The 20,570-nt window shown below is 43.6% G+C and overlaps 1 protein-coding gene across 5 annotated transcripts in view; it reads left to right on the forward strand.

Annotated features, from left to right (window-relative positions):
• The window catches only part of raph1a (Ras association (RalGDS/AF-6) and pleckstrin homology domains 1a), a 342,525-nt gene that overhangs the window by 181,436 nt on the left and 140,519 nt on the right, over positions 1–20,570 (forward strand). For all 5 annotated transcript variants that reach the window (XM_070876085.1, XM_070876083.1, XM_070876086.1 and 2 more), the window contains exons 2-3: positions 15,103–15,222; positions 19,976–20,078. In XM_070876085.1, coding sequence (XP_070732186.1) covers positions 15,103–15,222; positions 19,976–20,078 — 223 coding nt within the window. The remainder of the gene's footprint in view (positions 1–15,102; positions 15,223–19,975; positions 20,079–20,570) is intronic.

Here is a 20,570-nt window from a genome sequence, read left to right on the forward strand (position 1 = left end):
TTATTTCCCTCCAGGTTTAAAAAAAATAATTGCCATGATGGGATTTGAACTTGTTCTCTGGATTATTAGTCCAGGCTTCTGGACCATTAGTCCAGTAACAGTACTACTACAGTTGAAGTGCTGAGCAAAACCCAAATATCTCATAATGGTAAAGGTAATAAAACTAAGCCATGAGTAGCCAAAGGTGTTAAGTTTAGCTCTTGTCTGCAGTGAATCAACTGGTTGTGTCTCGAGTGTCAGTAAGGGAAGTATAATGGAATATTAAATCCACCTGGCTTCTTTCTCTTGATTGCTGTCTCGTGACCCCTGCTGGAAAGTATACCTGTGGATATTGGAGGAAGGTGCTGCTATGCAATTGCCTGGCAAAACTCAGTCTAAATTGCACATGTATTCTGACAGCACCCAGCTCTACCTCACTGCCACCTCTCTCAACCCCTCCACTACCTGTGTTGTCAGAATACCTCTAATTAAGCATTGGGGAGACTGAAGCCATTGTCATTGACTCCCACCACAGCTCCAGTCCCTTGCTACAATTCCATCCCCCTCCCTGGCCACTATCTGAGGCTGAACCAGATTGTTCACAACCTCGGCGTTCTGTTTGACCCTGAGCTAACCTTCCGACCCCATAGTCCTCTCCCATCACTAAGACACCTACTTCCATCTTCGTAATATTGCCCATCTCCACCCCTGCCTCAGCCCATTTGCTGTTGAAACCCTCATCCATGCTTATGTTACCTCCAGACTTGACTATTCCAATGCTCTCCTGGCAGCCTCCCATGTTCCATTCTACATAAATTTGAGCTCACCAAATCTGCTGCTCGTTTCCTAACTCAGCAATTCCTGTTCCCTTTGCTTGCTGACCTACATTGGCTCTCAGTGCCTGAAATTTTAAATTCTCATCCTTGTTTTTTAAATCTCTCCATGGCCATGCCTCCTCCCTATCTTTGTAACCTCCTCCAGCCCTACAACCCTCTGCATTGCTCCAATTCTGGCCTCTTGTCCATCCCTGACTTCCTTAGGCCCACCATTGACAGCCATATATTCAGCTGTCTTGGCCTTAATCTCTGTACTTCTCTCTCTAAACCTCTCCTCAAAGTTGCTCCTTCAAACCTACCTCTTTGACCAAGCTTTTGGTCACCTGTCCTAATGTCTCCTTTTTTGGATTGGTGTCTGTCTTTTGTCTGATTACACTCCTGTGATGTGCTTTGGCACCTTTTTACTATATAAATGCAAGTTGCTGTTGTAGATTCATGAATTGATACTAGAGTACCAGAGGGTAATTGCTAGCCGTGGGACTATACCCCAGCACCAATCCACACCTCGGTGAGAAGGATTCGGGGCGGGACAGAGGAAGAAATGGTACTTGAATGAGACCGTTGAGGATGGCTCTAAATATTTTCTTGCAACTGTTAATTGAAATTTGCTGTTGAGTAGTATCTGCAAGTATTTTAGTTTGCAAAGTGATGTGAAGTGTTTTGTTGAAATATAAAAAATAAACCACTGATAAACCCAGTATTATGTGATCTGTTCTAAACCTGTCTGATGTGAGTACTGTGGGGGTCTCAAATCCACCTATATTGCTGCTACTGGCTCATGTTATCCCTCTACCCTCGAGTTATTTTCAAGTGTTTCGGTCAGCATTACAGGTCCTCGTTACCACATCTGAAGCACAGGTAGCAGGTGTATCTGTGCTGATGCCCCTTGACCTCATTATTTAATTCCCTTTCCAGCTGTCAAGCTACACCTTTTGAATGCCATAAACTGAAAATTGAGACTCTCGAGAATTGTCTTCAAGTGCAGCATTGTTCAGTAGTTTCAGAATACTGTTGATTTACTGCTACGTTTTTGGCTTGTATCAGAACTTCTACTGAAAGTAGGCCACTATTGAGGCAACCCACGCAGCTGCCTCAGTCACTTTTTCTGTCTTAAATTTGAGATGTTGGATGGAAAACCTCACTGCATGTGTATAATAAAGACGCTGTTGCAATAGCACACCAACTGTGGGCAGCCACATTTGCTGAAGTAAAGATTTGTCCCTGGCTACAGCACTGACTTAAAAGGGCTCTGCAGGAATTAGAGATCAGAATGGAGGGTGATTTGATGCCCAATGCAGTGACAGTCAAATAAGGAATGTTTTCTTTCCAAGTTAAAGTGCTGCTTGCCAAAATGGTTTAAACGTTTGGAATATGAACATAAATGTAATGAGTTTCAGCTGTTGGGTTGGTTGATGCCTCAACTATCAGTTGCTTTTATTGGAAACATTTTTTTGTATGGAGAAGCAACAGAGAATCCTGGTTGCTGCTCAGTTGGTAAAGGCACTGTTTAATGGAGCCACACAGACCGTCATCATCTTTGATACGTCCTTACTATACAGTATAAATGCACACGAGGCCCATGCTTGAGAGGTCCGTCTGTGACCTGTCCTTTATTTCTTAGCACTCAAGTGATGAAGGTGGGTGGAGCTTCCCTCTTTATACCTGAAGGTCCAGGTTAGGAGTGTCTCCCACCTAGGTCATTGTTCTCAGTGTACAACTTAAGTCAGATTATACGTGGGTTACAATGCTGGTTGAATACATGACAATCTTCACCATCGGAATCGAGGAAGACTTGCTTCCACTCCCAAAGTGAGTTCTTTGGTGGCTGAACAGTCCAATAGACTCTGTCACAGGTAGGACAGACATTCGTCGAGGGAAGGGTGGGTGAGGCTGGTTTGCCGCACGCATCTTCCGCTGTCTGCGCCTAACCTGTTCACGCTCTTTGCTCAAGTGATTCGGTCAGCATTACAGGTCCTCGTTACCACATCTGAAGCACAGGTAGCAGGTGTATCTGTGCTGATGCCCCATGACCTCGTTATTTAATTCCCTTTCCAGCTGTCGAGCTACACCTTTTGAATGCCATAAACTGAAAATTGAGACTCGAGAATTGTCTTCAAGTGCAGCATTGTTCAATAGTTTCAGAATACTGTTGATTTACTGCTACGTTTTTGGCTTGTATCAGAACTTCTACTGAAAGTAGGCCACTATTGAGGCAACCCACGCAGCTGAGCTCATCGCCCTCAAAGAGCTCAACGCCCTCCCGGATGCACTTTCTCCACCTCGGGCAGTCTTCGACCAGGGTCTTCCAGGTGTCAATGGTGATGTCGCACTTTACCAAGGAGGCTTTGAGGGTGTCCTTGTAACGCTTTGGCTTGCTTACCATGAAGGAGCTCCACATAAAGCTTAGGGAGTCTCGTATCTGGCATGCGAAGTATGTGGCCTGCCCAGCAAAGCTGATCAAGTGTGGTCAGTGCTTCAATACTGGGGATGTTAGCCTGGACAAGGACACTGATGTTGGTGTGCCTGCCCTCCCAGGGGATTTGCAGGATCTTGCGGAGACATCGTTGGTGATATATCTCCAGCGACTTGAGGTGCCTTCTATACATCGTCCATGCCTCAGGTCCATACAGGAGGGCGGGTATTACTACAGCCCTGTAGACCATGAGTTTGGTGGTAGATTTGAGGCCCAGGTCTTCGAACAGTCTTTTCCTCAGATGGCCGAAGGGTGCACTGGAGGCGATGTTGAATCTCCGCATCAATGTCTGCCTTTAAGAGACTCCCGAGATATGGGAAATGGTCCACATTGTCGAGGGCCGTGCCGTAAATCTTGATGACTAGAGGGCAGTGCTGGTACCATGATCACATGGCTGGCCTGTGCCAAGTTAGCTTATCTGAGCTAGGAAGGAAGGGGATGCTACAATTGGCTTAAATCCTCCTGGGCTGGAGAGGAAATTAATCAGCTAAGGTTCCTTCCCCCGATTGCTATCCATTGTCCGTTACTGGAAAGGTATGGACAAGAACCAAATTGGGTTTGGCTGTGAGGCTCTCTCAGGATGGATAGCTAGCCATCATTCATCGTCTAGGCTCAGTCATAAAGAACCATAGGGTTGCTTAATGCCCATGGAACTGTAGCTCACTATGAATCAGCACCTTCTGGAGAGGAGGACACAGGTAGATTTTGTTCTGCTCTGATTAAGATCAGGGGTTTTATTTTGTTTGAAGGAAAAATTAAGTAAAGCCCAAAGGAGTTTTATGGCCCAGTTTCCCTAATTAAACAGATTGTCTTAATGCAATGTAGATTAATATTTAGTGTTGATTTAGCTTATCTGAGCTGGAAGGGTGGGCTGGAAATATGCTTTTGACTGTGCGCTGTTTATAGCCATCTGCTACAAGGTACAGGGGTTGGGTCCTGGTTGATTAACCTTTGGTTCCAAAACATGTGGTGTGTTTGCTCAGAGCTAATAGGAATGGGCTGCAAACAAATGCTTATTAAAAACCCATCACCTCCATCTGTATGAAGTACGAATCGCTTGGGTTGAGTGGATCACTGCTAGTTTTCTCCAGCCCTCCTCTCTTGGGGAAAGGTTCTATGGGTGCTGGTCACTTGAAACCTTGCCCAAGTGTTCACTTACCAGTTGTGAGCCTAGACAGTTAAGTGTCAGCTGTGGTTCAGTGGGTAGCAACACGAGGTTAACATTTTATATGAAGATCCTTTGGATTACAAGTTCTGATGGGTCTTCACCCAAACACCCACTCTCGCCTCTGAGTCAGAAGGTTGTGGGTTCAAGTCCCACTCCAGGGACTTGAGCACGAAAAATCTAGGCTGACACTCCAGTGCAGTGCTGACACTCCAGTGCAGTACTGAGGGAGTGGTGCACTGTCAGAGATGCCTGTCTTTCCGATGAGACATTAAACCGAGGCCTCCCCTCTCTCAAGTTGACGTAGAAGATCCCATGGCACTATTTCGAAGAAGAGCAAGGGAGTTATCCCTGGTGTTCTGACCAATATTTATCCCTCAATCAACATAACAAAAACAAGTTTATCTGGTCATTATCACATTGCTGTTTGTGGGAGCTTGCTTGTGTGCAAATCGGCTGCCGCGTTTCCGACATTAAACAATAACTACACTCAAAGTATTTCATTGGCTGTAAAGCGCTGTGAGACGTCTAGTGGTGGTGAAAGGTGCTATATAAATCCAAGTCTTTGAGTATCCTATTGACACTTAATCATGAAGGGGCTTAATAACATGATCCAAGAAGCATGTTTTCAATTATTCTGTTGGTTGATGTTTCAAATTGCTCTTTTTGCATGGAGCAGCAACCAGAGAAAATAACTGCTTCCCCCGTGGCTTAAGTTGGTAAAGGTAGCCTATAACTGAGTCAAACTTGGGATGCGGAGGCCCGTTGTAGCACTCCTATTGCTGCCCAGGTATAGATCATAACAGGGCTGAACCTGTGACCTTCCGGTCTGTAGAGCTGTTATATACAATCGGGAAAAGGTTCAGTTACAAACAAATGGCAGGATGTTTATGGAACTGGTGAGAACAGGTATAACTACAGTGTTGAACCTATCCTGCTGCTACACTTGGCACAAGCAGCTCTGTTTAAATACTACCAGCAGTACATGGGCAAAAGCAAGCACTGCATGGGAGTGAACAAAATATGGAAAGATGATGTCCAATGTGAGTGCAACCAAATTGGCCAATCATAGCATACACAAGCTAATGTCTTCGTGTTTCAGGAAGGAAATAATTATTTCAAGTGCTCTGATGCCTAATACCCGTGCATCAGGGCAGCCCTGATTGCAGTAATCATTCCAGAAAATGTCCATTGTGTAAATATGTGTAAAATAGTGTAAAATATCTTAATAGTTTTCAGAAAGTGTTTGCCTTGTGGGAAAGCCATTGCTGGTTATGGAGAATTGTGTTTTCTGTATTAAATGGAACATAGCATGGAGTTGTGTCTAATGGGCTATATCTTGCTAGACCGGTGCATCTCGCAGGGTGTGCCATTAGATTTTTTTTCTACAGAACTTCAGCTCTATTTTTGCACCATTAACTTGCTGGAAATTTGAGCTGATAACGGTGCAGCGATGGCAACGGGGCATGACTGGACCAACAGTGTATCTCCTTAACCAATGAGATTTAAGGATTGAGAAAGAAACAGGAACGACAAAGGTAGAGTGAATTAGTCAAATCAAGTACATAGAAAAGGAAAGAAAGAAAGATTGGCTTTAGAGTGAGAAAGAGACGAAGGAAAAGTTAGAAAAAAAAGTTTAAATTAGAATTTTTTTAAAATCTCGAACAATTTACCTCCTGAAGGAATGAGACTCCACAGTTTAAATTGTTCAATTTTTGGGCCAGAGAGGTTGATTAGTATTGCATTTATAATTATCATGCCATTAAAAACGTACTTGCGCTTTTAATTACCAGACAACTTCCTGTAGTGTGTTTAATGGTCAATGTGAAAATCCAGCAAGCTCTTAAAAATAAGGGCATCTACTGGCAAGATGCCACTTGTGCAAAGCAACTGATGGAGCAGTGTAATTCAGCCAGCTTGTTCCAGCGATTCCCTACTCATGCAGTATATCTCAATCCCCTGAACGTGCTGGCAGATTTGCACATTATTAACTATGTGCGTCATTATTTTTGCAACAAAATCTGGCTCATTGTATCAGAACTCGCTGTACTGACTATCCAGTAACTCATCTGGACCACTAGAGAGCTAGTTGTGCTCTTGTGACCCATAGTTCAGCTTCAGCTATAGATTTTTGGATTAGACTCTAGGAGGCCATTCTATCTATCGAGCTGTGCTAGTGCAAGCTGAGCAAGAAACATCGAATCCAATGTCTTTACATTTATATTCTTTTCAATTCCTTTTAAAATTATATAGTCTCTGCCTTAAAAGGGCACTTGTAATAAAGCATCTATGTTCTAATAATCCTCTGTGGAAAATATATCATCTTCCTTTATCCTGCATTTGGAATAATTTAGTACATAACATCTTGTTACTGATTTGCCAACCAGTGGAAGCAAACTTTGATTTATTTACTCCCTCAAAACCTTTTGGAAAAACTCTTGGATCTCCTCATTTATATCGTGCCTTTCACAACCTCGGGGGGGTCCCAAAGTGCTTTACAGCCAGCGAAGTACTTTTGAGGTGTTGTCACTGTTGTAATGTAAGCAATGTGGCAGCCAATATGTGCACAGGAAAGCTCCCAGAAACATCAATGTGATAATGACCAGATAATCTGTTTATGATGTTGATTTAGGGATAAATATTGGCCAGGACACCAGGGATAACCCCACTGCTCTTCTTTGAAATAATGCCATGGGATCTTTTACATCCACCTGAGAACAGACTGTCGATTTTCATCGCTCCACCATTGGCGACTGTGCCTTCAGCAGCCTAAGCCCTAAACTCTGGAATTCCCTCCCTAAACCTTTCCACCTCTCTACCGCTGCTCCCTGTAGGCTGCATTATGTTCTGCGCGATATGTTTCTTTCAATGCGCGGTCCCTTTAAATTTCTGCGCATGCGTGGTATTTCCAATGTAAAAGCTTGAGTGGCCCATGGGGAAACTTGCACACTACTGCGCGATCGCGCACACTTGCAGCTTAGAGGGAACATTGCTCGCTACCTCTCCTCCTTTAAGACACTCCTTAAAACCTATCTCTTTGACCGAGCTTTTGGTTACCTGTCCTATTAGCTCCTTATGTGACTTGATGTCAAATTTTGTTTGATAACACTCGTGCGAAGTGCCTTGGGACGTTTTACCATGTTAACTTGCCTTTATATAGCACCTTTATCAGACAAAATTTGATGCTGAGCGACAGATATTAGGACAGGTGACCAAAAGCTTGGTCAAAGAGGTGGGTCAATATATTTAACTTGTTCTTTATTCATCTTTTACTTAAGTATCTTGGTCTACTGGTCTGCTGTTTAACTTCCACTTTCCAACTGATGGATCTTATCTAGGTCCCCCTCATCCCATTGAATTTAGGCGGTTTCCAGTTCAACACCATTATTTTAGAAACATAGAAAATAGGTGCAGGTGTAGGTCATTTGGCCTTTCGAGCCTGTACCGCCATTCAATGAGTTCATGGCTGAACATTGCAGTTTTCTTTTCGATGTTACTAGATTGTGTACACTATTTACCAAGTGTTCTCCTACCTTCAAGTCATGTATTCTGTCTAGATCTCATTGCATGCTCTCTTTTTGGAGGTGCAACTTACTGAGTAAGGAAACGGTCCTCAAGAGGTCCTCTGGATTTTATTTTAATCTCAGTCCACCTGACACTTAAAACTCACCATTATTGCATCTGTTACTGAAAATCTCTCCAAATTCACCCACAAATCTCATTCTTGATTTATTTCCCGCTAAGAAGTGCATGATGTACTCCCAATATGATAACAGATCTCTATTATTTAATTATTTCCGGACTCTTTCTGATCAAATTAAAATCTTTCCTTTTTTGGGACATTCAATCATGTCTTGAATTAATGAAGCAATGCCCCTTTTTTTCTTTCCTAAATCGCCAAGTTTTTCAGTCGGACTGGCTGAAACCAAGATAACATCAAGGCAGCAATATTGTACCCTCTGTTCTAATTGTTCTAATTACTGCCTCCAAGTACCTGAGTTTATTTTGGCTGCTGAGTATATTTGCTTATAAATACTGGATCAGTCGTGCTCCATACTTTTTCCTGTCCATTTTTCTTTCCTTCACTAGTTTTGTCATTAATCTCTCCTACCTGCCCTTGGGCATATCTCTCCACACCCCTCCCGCCCCCACAACCACCCCATATCACCACCTGACCTTACCCTTAACTAAGCTTGTACCTAATTCTCCACTGTATGCTCTGAGGTAAGTGTGTCCATCCCAGAATAAGCCTGGCTCACTGGCAGTGCACAGAGTCAGAACGTTTGAGTTTCAGCCACACTCCAAGATTTGAGACCACAATCTAGGCTGGATTTTCATTGCAGTCATACCTAGCACAACAAAAGATTTTTGTGGTTGTTTCTGTCATCACAGCCTCAGGATATTGTTGCAGGAGTTCCTCAGGGCAGTGTCCTCGACCTAACCATCTTCAGCTGCTTCATCAATGACCTTCCCAGTCAGAGGTGGGGATGTTTGCTTATGATTGCACAGTGTTCAATTCCATTCACAACTCCTCAGACAATGAAGCAGTCCATGCCTGCATGCAGCAAGACCTTGACGACATTCAGGCTTGGGCTGACAAGTGTCCGGCAATAACTGTCTCCAATAACATAAGAACATAAGAAATAGGAGCAGGAGTAGGCCACCTGGCCCCTCAAGCCTGCTCTGCCATTTAATATGATCAAGGCTGATCTGATCATGGACTCAGCTCCACTTCCCTGCCCTCTTCCCATAACCCTTTATTCCCTTATCACTCAAAAATCTGTCTATCTCTGCCTTAAAAATATTCAATGACCCAGCCTCCACAGCTCTCTGGGTCAGAGAATTCCATAGATTTACAACCCTCGGAGAAGAAATTCCTCCTCATCTCAGTTTTAACTGGGCAGCCCCTTATTCTGAGACTGTCCCCTAGTTTTACTTTCCCCGATGAGTGGGAGTATCCTCTCTGCATCCACCTTGTCGAGCCCCCTCATTATCTTGTGTGTTTCGATAAGATCATCTCTTATTCTTAACTCCAGTGAGTATAGGCCCAACCTACTCAACCTATCTTCACATGTCAACCCCCCTCATCTCCAGAATCAACATAGTGAACCTTCTCTGAACAGCCTCCAATGCAAGTATATCCTTCCTTAAATACGAGAGCAAAACTGTTCGCAGTACTCCAGGTGTGGCCTTGCCAATACCCTGTACAGTTGTAGCAGGACTTCTCTGCTTTTATATTCTATCCCCCTTGCAATAAAGACCAACATTCCATTTGCTTTCCTGATTACTTGCAGTACCTGTATACTCGGTGTTTCATGCACAAGTAGCTCCAGGTCCCTCTACAGCAGCATGTTGTAATTTTTCTCCATTTAAATTATAATTTTGCTGTTCCATTTTTTTTCTGCCAAAGTGGATAACCTCACATTTTCCCACATTATACTCCATCTGCCAAATTTTTGCCCACCCACCCTGTCTATATCCCTTTTTTAGCACATTTTTTAAGTCCTCCTCACAATTTGCTTTCCCACCCATCTTTATATCATCAGCAAACTTGACTACATTACACTCGGTCCGTTCATCCAAGTCATTAATGTAGATTGTAAATAGTTGAGGCCCCAGCACCGATCCCTGCGGCACCCCACTAGTTACTGTTAGCCACCCGGAAAATGACCCATTTATCCCGACACTCTGTTTTCTGTTAGTCAGCCAAACCTCTATCCATGCTAATGTATTGCCCTCAACGCCGTGAACTTTTGTCTTGTGCAGTAACCTTTTATGTGGCACCTTATCGAACGCCTTCTGGAAATCCAAATCCACCACATCCGCTGGTTCCCCCTTATCCACCCTGCTCGTTACATCCTCAAAGAACTCCAGCAAATTTGTCAAACATGATTTCCCTTTCATAAAACCATGCTGACTCCGCTTGATTGAATCATGCTTTTCCAAATGTCCCGCTGCTGCTTCCTTAATAATGGACTCCAGCATTTTCCCAACAACAGATGTTAGGCTAACTGGTCTGTAGTTTCCTTTTTGTCTGCCTCCTTTTTTAAATAGGGGTATTCCAATCCGCTGGGACCGTCCCAGAATCCAGGGAATTTTGTTAGATTACAACCAATACATCCACTATCTCTGCAGCCATTTCTTTTAGGCCCCCCAAGATGTAAGCCATCAGGTCCTGGGGACTTATCTGCCTTTAGTCCCATTATTTTACTGGGGGGTACTGTTTCTTTAGTGATGATGATTGTATTAAGTTCCTCCCTCCCAAAGCCCCTTGATTATCCACTATTGGGATGTTTTTAGTGTCTTCCACCGTGAAGACCGATACAAAAATTTGATCAACGTCTCTGCCATTTCCCTGTTCTCCGTTATTAATTCACCTGTCTCCTCCTCTAGGGGACCAACATTTACTTTAGCCACTCTTTTCCTTTTAATGTACCTGTAGAAACTCCCTTACTATTCTGGTTTTTATATTCCGTGTTAGTTTACTTTCATAATCTATCTTCCCCCTCTATCATTTTTTTTAATCGTTCTTTGCTGCTTTTAAAAGTTTCCCAATCCTCTGGCTTCCCACATTGTCTTGGCCTCATTGTATGCCCTTATTTTCAATTTGATACCATCCCTTATTTCCTTAGTTAGCCACTGATGGTTATCCCTTCTCTTACAGACTTTCCTTCTCATTGGAGAATATTTTTGTTGCGAGTTATATCTCCTTAAATGTCTGCCACTGCTCATCAACCGTCCCATACTTTAATCTATTTTCCCAGTTCACTTTAGCCAACTCTGCCCTCATACCTTTGTAGTCTCCTTTATTTAAGCTTGGGACATTGGTTTGAGATCCAACTTTCTCACCCTCGAACTGAATTTTAAATTCAACCATGTTGAATTCATTCGTAGAGGATCCTTTACTAGGAGATTATTTATTAATCCTGTCTCATTACACAGTACCAGATCTAAGATAGCCTGCTCCCTGCTTGGTTCCACGACGTACTGTTCAAGGAAACTATCCTGGATACACCCCATGAACTCTTCCTCAAGGCTATCCTGGCCAATTTGCTTTGTCCAATCAATATGAAGGTTAAAATCGACCATGATTATTGCCGTTCCTTTTTTACAAGTCTCCATTATTTCTTGATTTATACTCCATCCAACAGTGTAGCTACTGTTAGGGGGCCTATAGATTACACCCACCAGCAAATTTTTCCCCTTACTATTCCTTATCTCCACCCAAACTGATTCAACATCTTGATCTTCTGAGCCAATATCGTTTCTCACTAATGCACTGATCTCGTCCGTCATTCACAGTGCTACCCACCTCCTTTTCCTTTCTGTCTGCCCTTCTGAATTGTCAAATACCCCTGAATATTTAGTTCCCAGACCTGGTCACCTTGCAACCACGTCTTTGTAATGGCCATCAGATCATACCCATTTGTATCTATTTGTGCCGTCAACTCATCTATTTTATTACGAATGCTACGTGCATTCAGATAAAGAGCTTTTAAATTTTTTTTACCATTTTTTTCCTGCTTTGATCCCATTTTCTGATTCACCATTATGTTTATACATTCTGTCTCTTCCTGGCACGCTCTGGTTATCATTTCCCCCAGTGCTACCCTGCTATATTGCCTTCTCATTCTTTGACTTTTTAAATTTTCGCTTACTTACTCCCCCACCCCACTCCCCCCCAATTAGTTTAAAAGTTTAAAGTCCTCTCTACAGCCCTAGTTATTTGATTAACTAGGACCCTAGTCCCAGCACGAGAGCCCGTCCGAATGGAACAGCTCCCTCTTACCCCAGTACTGGTGCCAGTTTCCCACGAACCAAAACCCATTTCTCCCAGTCTTTGAGCCAGTGTTTAACTCTCTGATCTTATTTTACCCCACCCTAAGAGAGGGTCTAACCACCACCCCATGACATTCAACAGCATTACCACTGCCAAATCTGAGGGTCACCATTGACCGAAACATAATTGGACTGGCCACATAAACGCTGTGGTTGCAAGAGTGGGTCAGAAGCTTGGTATTCTGCGACGAGTGTTTTACCTTCTGACTCCCCAAAGCCTTTCCACCATCTACAAGGCACAAGTCAGGAGTGTGATGGAATACTCTCCACTTGCCTGGATGAGTGTAGCTCCAACAGCACTTAAGAAGCTTGACACCATCCAGGACAAAGCAGCCTGCTTAATTGGCACCCCATCCACCACTGGCACACTGTGGCTGCAGTGTGCACCATCTATAAGATGCACTGCAGCAACTTGCCAAAGCTTCTTCGACCGCACCTCCCAAATCCACGACCTCTATCACCTGGAAGGTCAAGGGCAGCAGGCAGATGGGAACACCACCATCTCCAAGTTCCCCTCCAAGTCATACACCATCCTGACTTGGAAACATATCGGCATTCCTTCATAGTCGCTGCGTCAAAATCCTGGAACTCCCTCCCCAATGAACTACAGTGGTTCAAGAAAGCAGCTCACCACACCTTACCGAGGGCAATTGGGGATGGGCAATAAATATTTATAGAATCATAGAATTTTACACCACAGAGACGACCATTTGGCATATTGTGCTTGTGCCGGCTCTTGAAAAGAGATAACCAATTTAGCCCCACATACCTGCAAATTAACCCTGTATCTGTTCATATACAAATGAAATTGCCTTCTGAAAGTTTCTATGGAATCAAATTCCACCACCCTTTCAGGTAGTGCGTTCCAGATTCTTCATCCTCCGTGTGTGTGTGTGTGTGTGTGTGTGTGTGTGGGGGGGGGGGGGGGGGGGGGAAGGGAGAAAATCATCTCCTTTCCCCTTTTTTTTGCCGATTACTTTAAATCTATGACCTCTGGTTGGTTAGCAAGCCACTTGCCAGAGGAAACAGTTTCTCCCTACTTGCTCCATTGAACCCCATATCATTTTGAATACCTCTATTTGAGCTTCTCTGCTGTAAGTAGAACAATTCCAGCTTCACTGGGATTTTGTGGGACCTTGCTGTTGGCAAATTGGCTCTCATGTTTCTAGCAAAACTGACTACACTTGGGGTGGAGTGGGAGGGGTTGGATTGTAATTTGTGGGTTTAGAACTGCTATATGAATACTCCCAGGCTTATTTCATCTCGTTTCTCCTCACATTGATTCTACTCATCAGATTTTCTTTTAACCAATTCCTCTTTGTTTCTCTAGGCCCCTCACCACCACCAATTTCCCCATTTTTAGGAAGGCTTGACCCTACTTACTTAAGGTTTCATAGTGCTGGCAAGTGCACAAGAGGCCATTTTTAATATTTAAGCAAGCAATTAAACTATGAAGAGCATCACAACAGAGCCTAATCTTTCCATTCACACATGCATGTTCGCCAGCAAGATCCACTGAATAGTGATCACCCCTCACCCTTTTCTAACTGGGGGGCACATTGACCAATTGTAACCCTTGTACTGTGTCCCCAGCTGAGATCAGCTGGTTCTGCACAGACCAGTGATTCGACCTGGCACTATCTTGATCTGTATGCTTTAAAAATGTACGGATAGTATATTTAACATCCACTAAGTACTACTACAACACTCTTTTGTAATAAAAATTGTGGAGTGAATATTCAAGATAAGAATTCTGTTGCCAGCGAGTGCTGTTTGTGATTTAATATACACAATTACACCAGATTTGTCACTCCATTGCACACTGCAAACAATCTACTCATCCTTTTGAGCAGAACTATTCCCTCTGCACACATGTACCAATATTAAAGACTTGACTGCAGAGACTTATGGTAGTTGAGAGTTTGGTATGATTCTGTTGAAGGCTCCTTATTGCTTCAGATCACAGGAGGAAAGGAAATTAAGCTTGACAGGAGTAAGGTCATTAAAGTGATTTTAGCATTGTTCATTAGTGATGAGTAATGGCTTCTCTGGGAGTGGCAGCCTAATTTGAGGTGTACTTAGAGCTGTAAAGCATGAGAATGTGCTCTCTATTGCATTCCTTTCATCACATTCATCACATCGTGAACCATCCCTAGACAGGACAACAGGCTCAACTGTTGCCCAGCCATGCCAGTGCTCTCTGCAGCCACCTGTTGTAGAAGAGTGGGTGCCTTCCATTTGAATTTTAACTTGATTGCCCTCCTGAAAGTGAAAACCACATGGGGAATTGTGGGCGTGGACTTGGCCTGTGCGAATACAGCGCATTGAGCTTCTCGTGCCTTGTGTTCCTTTGTTGACAGACAGGAATGTTCTTTGGACAGTATTTTACACCTGAGATTTGTTCGCATTAATGCTTTAATCACTGGTGTGTTTGTATGTTTTACTTAGTGATGACTCACTCCATGTATATGTCTGCAATAAGTTGTGGTACCTTTTTCATGCTAACTGGCAAGTAACAGCTATTTCATTCCTGTTAATTATATAATCATGATTTGTACAGTACTGGTGGGTACAGGCCTGTCACAGTAACATAGTTAAAGTACTGATGGGTACAGGTCTGTCACTAACACTAGTACAGTACTGATGGGTACAGATCTGTCACTAACACAGGTGTACAGTATGGTCACTTGTGGTGGGAGGAATTGAAGGGGATGTATTCAAGGTGTTAGATATTGAATTGCATTGAAAGCCATGCAATGTAATGGCTTAAATAAGCCTGGTGACTACATTGATGGTTCCTTGGGTTACAGATGGATCAGACCTCAGATGAAGATGTGGACCATGCCGCAGAGGAGGACAGTGATAAGGAGGACCAGGACTTGGATAAGATGTTTGGTGCCTGGCTCGGTGAGCTCGACAAGCTCACTCAGGTAAGCAGGAGTAACCTGACTTGAGGTTAGAAGGCTTCCAAACTGTGCAGGGAGTGGTCTGTTGACTGTCTTTATAATATTTGTAACCAGTTGTATACTCTGTTCAAGTTTCTTGTGTCAGGGGTTCTCTTTCCCTGTGTTAACCGGCTGATATAAACGTGATTAGTGGTCAAGTTATAGATGCGAGTCTGCTCATTCTGTCTACCTTTATTAGGAACAGTGGTCCAAGGGCTCTCCTGTTGATTAATTGGACAATGGCAGTTCTCGATGTATAAAAAAAAAAGTCCTAGTGTTTGATTCACAGACTGTACCAACTTAATTTCAGCACCCCTGTCTGAGGGATGACAATACCAGTAGGAGAATCTGCTGCTGATCACTACTTGAGGAGTCAAAAAAAAATTTAATCTGGTGGATAGTCTGCTCATAAGATTGTGTTCGTTAAATACATTGTAACTGGTTATCAATTGCAATCATCACAATTCCATCTCCAAGAATACCAGTGATGTGAAATGCCTTTTAAAGGACCATTTGTTCTCATTTTAGCTAAACACACATTAAGGGTGTTCTTTCTTAATCAGTAGGGGAATTGATGTATAGTTTAAATCTAGGTTTTTTTTTGCTTCATGTTTGTATTTCCAATAGTGTATGCATACATATATATGCACATGTGTTTATGTATCTATTGGTGCGTATGTTTCGAGAGGGAGTTCCCAAGATTAGAACTAACTTGGCTGAAGAGTCGGCAGCCAATGGGGGTGGGGGGAGTGCACATAATGCTGAAGTTACAGGAACGGAGATTTGGGAGAGGCGAAAATAGAGCTGTAGTGGTTGCAGATAGTTTTAACATCAATAGCAACTAATAAAAATAACATTTATTTTTTAGGAACATGATAAAGGTCATTAGACCAACATTCTGATCTCAGTAACTTAACCAATTTCTTGTGTTCTTGCATGCTCACTCATACGCGCCCTCTACTTACCCCCCACACCCTCCTCTCTGCTGCCTGTTGTTTCGCCCCCTGCCCTGCCTCCAAATTCCTTGGGAGAATGGCATCATTAATGGTATTCTATTGTACCATGTTTAACCCTGACAGCACCAGAGCCCAATGTCTGTGTGTGCACTTGACATAAGAAATAGGAGCAGGAGTAGGACATTTCGCCTCCCCAAGCCTGCTCCATCATTTAAATTAAATCATGGCTGATCTGATCTTGGGCTCAGCTCCACTCCCCTGCCTGCTCCCCATAACCCTTCACTCCCTTTATCGCTCAAAAATCTGTCCATCTCCACCTTAAATATATTCAATGACCCAGCCTCCACTGCTCTCTGGGGCAGAGAATTCCACAGATTTACGACTCTCAGAAGAAATTCCTCCTCATCTCAGTTCTAAATGGGCAACCCCTTATTCTGAAAATATGCCCCCTAGATTTAGTTTCCCCTATGAGTGGAAATATCCTCTCTCCATCCACCTTGTCGAGCCCCCTCGTTATCTTCTATGTTTCAATAAGATCACACCTCATTCTTCTGAACTCCAATGAGTATAGGCCCAACCTACTCAACCTATCTTCATAAGTCAACCCTCCTCATCTCTGGAATCAACCTAGTGAACTTCTCTGAAAAGCCTCCAATGCAAGTATATCCTTCTTTAAATACAGAGACCAAAACTGTACGCAGTACTCCAGGTGTGGCCTTACCAATACCCTGTACAGTTGTAGAAGGACTTCTCTGCTTTTATACTCTATCCCCCTTGCAATAAAGGCCAACATTCCATTTGCCTTCCTGATTACTTGCTGTACCTACATACTAACTTTTTGTGTTTCATGCACAAGGACCCCCGGGTCCCTCTGTACTGCAGCACTTTGCAATTTTTCTCTGTTTAAATTATAATTTGCATTTTATTATTTATGCCAAAGTAGATAACCTCACATTTTACCACATTGTACTTCATCTGCCAAATTTTTGCCCACTCACTTAGCCTGTCAATATCCCTTTGCCGATTTTTTGCAATTTGCTTTCCCACCCATCTTTGTATCATCAGCAAACTTGGCTAGATTACACTCGGTCCATTCATCCAAGTCATTAATATAGATTGTAAATAGTTAAGGCCCCAGCACCGATCCCTGCAGCACCCCACTAGTCACTGTGTGCCAACCGGAAAATGACCCATTTATCCCGACACTCTGTTTTCTGTTAGTCAGCCAAACCTCTATCCATGCCCTATCCATGAACTTTTATCTTGTGCAGTAACCTTTTTATGTGGCACCTTACCGCATGCCTTCTGGAAATTCAAATACACCACATCTACTGGTTCCCCCTTATCCACCCTACTCGTTACATCTTTAAAGAACACCAGCAAGTTTATCAAACATGATTTCTTGTTCATAAAACCATGCTGACTCTGCTTGATTGAATCATGCTTTTCCAAATGTCCCGCTACTGCTTCTTTAATAATGGACTCCAGCATTTTCCCAATGACAGATGTTAGGATAACTGGTCTATAGTTTCCTGCTTTCAGTCGGCCTCCTTTTTTTAATAGGGGCGTTTCATTTGCGGTTTTCCAATCTGCTGGGACCGCCCCAGAATCCAGGGAATTTTTTTAGATTACAACCAATCCATCCACTATCTCTGCAGCCACTTCTTTTAAGACCCTTGGATGTAACCCATGAGGTCCAGGTGACCTGTCCGCCTTTAGTCCAATTATTTTACCGAGTACTACTTAATTAGTTGGTTTGAGATCCAACTTTCTCACTCTCCAATTTGTAATTCAACCATGCTGTGTGATCACTCTTTCCTGGAGGATCCTTTTCTATGAGATCATTTATTAATCCTGTCTCATACAGTACCAGATCCAAGATAGCCTGCACCCTGGTTGGTTCCACAGCATACTGTTCAGGGAAATCATCCCGGATACACTCCATGAACTCTTCCTCAAGGCTACTTTGGCCAATTTGATTTATCCAATCAGTATGAAGATTAAAATCGCCCATGATTATTGCCGTACCTTTCTTATAAGCTTCCATTATTTCTTGATTTTTACTCTGTCCTACAGTGTAGCTACTGATAGGGGGCCTATAGACTACTCCCACCAATGACTTCTTTCCCTTTATTATTTCTTATATCCACCCAAACTGATTCAACATCTTGATGTTCTGAGCCAATATAATTTCTCACTGGCGCACTTATCTCATCCTTTATTAACAGTACCACCCCACTTCCTTTTCCTTTCTGCCTATTCTTCCGAATTGTCAAATAGCCTTGAATATTCCGTTCCCAGCCTTGGTCACCTTACAACCACGTCTCTGTAATGGCCATCAGATCATACCCATTTATTTCTATTCGTGCTGTCAACTCATCTATCTTGTTACGATTGCTGCGTGCGTTTCGATAAAGAGCTTTTAAATTTGTATTTTTACCATTTTTCCCTGCTTTGACCGCACTTTCTGATGCACTCTTATTTTAATACATTGTTTCCTTACCTGTCACACTCCAGTTATCATTTCCTCCACTACTACCCCGCTCCATTGCCTTCTCCTTGCTCTTTGACTTTTTAAATTTCCACTCACCTGAACCCTCCCCTCTTTCCCCCCCCCCCCCCCACTATTTAATTTAAAGCCCTCTCTATAGCTCTAGTTATTCAATTCGGCAGGATACTAGTCCCATCATGATTCAAGTGAAGCCCGTCCCAACGGAACAGCCCCCTCTTACCCCAGTACTGGTGCCAGTGCCCCATGAATCGAAACCCATTTCTCCCACATCAGTCTTTGAGCCACGTGTTCATCTCTCAAATCTTATTTACCCTATGCAAATTTGCTCGTGGCTCGGATAGTAATCCAGAGATTATTACCTTTTGTGGTTCTGCTTTTTAATTTAGACCTTAGCTGCTCAAAGTCCCTCAGCAAGACCTCTTTGTTCTACCTAGGTCATTGGTACCTACGTGGACCATGGCAACTGGATCTTTTCCCCCTCCTGCTCCAAGTTCCTCTCCAACCCAGAGGAGATGTCCTTTACCCTGGCACCGGGCAGGCAACACAGCCTTCAGGACTCGCGTTCTCCGCTGCAGAGAATTGTATCTATCCCCCTAATGATACTGTCCCCTACCACTATAACATTTCTTTTTACTCACCACCCCCACCCACCCCCCGCCCACCCCCAACTTGAATGGCCTCCTGTACCACGGTGCTGTGGTCAGTTTGCTCAACCTCCCTGCAGTCCTTGATCTCGTCCAAACAGGGAACAAGAATCTCATACCTGAGGCTCCTCTATCAATACCTCCTGGGTCCCCCTACCTGTCTCGTTCATAGTCACACCCTACTGTCCCTGACCACAGACCAAATTTAAATTAATTAATCTCGGGGATGTGACTGCCTTCTGGAACACAGCGTCCACATAACTCTTCCCCCTCCCTGATGTGTCGCAGTATCCGCAGCTCGGACTCCAGCTCGTCATCACGGATCCGAAGTTCCTCGAGCTGCAGACATTTACTTTCCAGCTGGGATCAGTGAATAATGACCAGGAGTGTAAGAACACTGGTCCTGCTGAAATGAGAACTTCTAGGCACTCGAAAGTTAATCGGTATATATTGTGATTTTTTGTGTGTGTGTGTGTGTGTGTGTGTGAGTGAGAGAATTATTGTGATCCCTTTTCTTCAGAAGTGAATGTTAATGGTTGCACTTTGTGCAGCTGACTGCCAAATCCTTTTGAGATTATTTGTATTATCTTATGAAATTGAGAATCATGTTTCCCTTTTCTCTTCAGAGTCTGGACACTGGGAAACCCGAAGAGCTGAAGAAGTCCCCGCTTCGGCAGGAAACCAATCTCGCAAACTTCTCCTATCGCTTCTCGATGTACAATCTGAATGGTGAGGGCTGTGGTTATTGTGGCAGGAAGCAATTCAGAATGGCGTCACTGTCTTGGTTTCGTTAGCCATTGAGCATTTCTGAAGCCTCTGCTTGCTGCTGGTTCCCTGGATAATTCTGAAACTTGGTACTTTTGTTGAATTCATTTGAATCATCCCTGCCTGAGAACAGATGAGGTCTTCCATGCTGGCGTTCAGGCAGCACAGGGTTGTTATGGAATGCTGTCTGAATGTACTCCAGGCTACTGCATACCAGATACTTGCTCACTAATGCTTTTTGGACATCCTGGGGCCGAAATTGCCCTCTGCCCGAAACGATGATGGGGCGGACAATCCGGAGAAATTCAGCTTTGTTTTTTTTTCGGAACGGGGCGGAAGTGGTGTCATCATTGGGCAGGAGTGGGGAGGGCTCAGAGCGGCCGTCGCTCCGAGTCATCAGCGGCGCGCTGATGATGTCAGTGCGGCGCGGACGTGCCGCGTCGTGCTGTCACGTTA

The sequence above is a fragment of the Pristiophorus japonicus genome, chromosome 3, assembly GCF_044704955.1.
Source record: "Pristiophorus japonicus isolate sPriJap1 chromosome 3, sPriJap1.hap1, whole genome shotgun sequence".
NCBI lineage: Eukaryota > Metazoa > Chordata > Chondrichthyes > Pristiophoridae > Pristiophorus > Pristiophorus japonicus.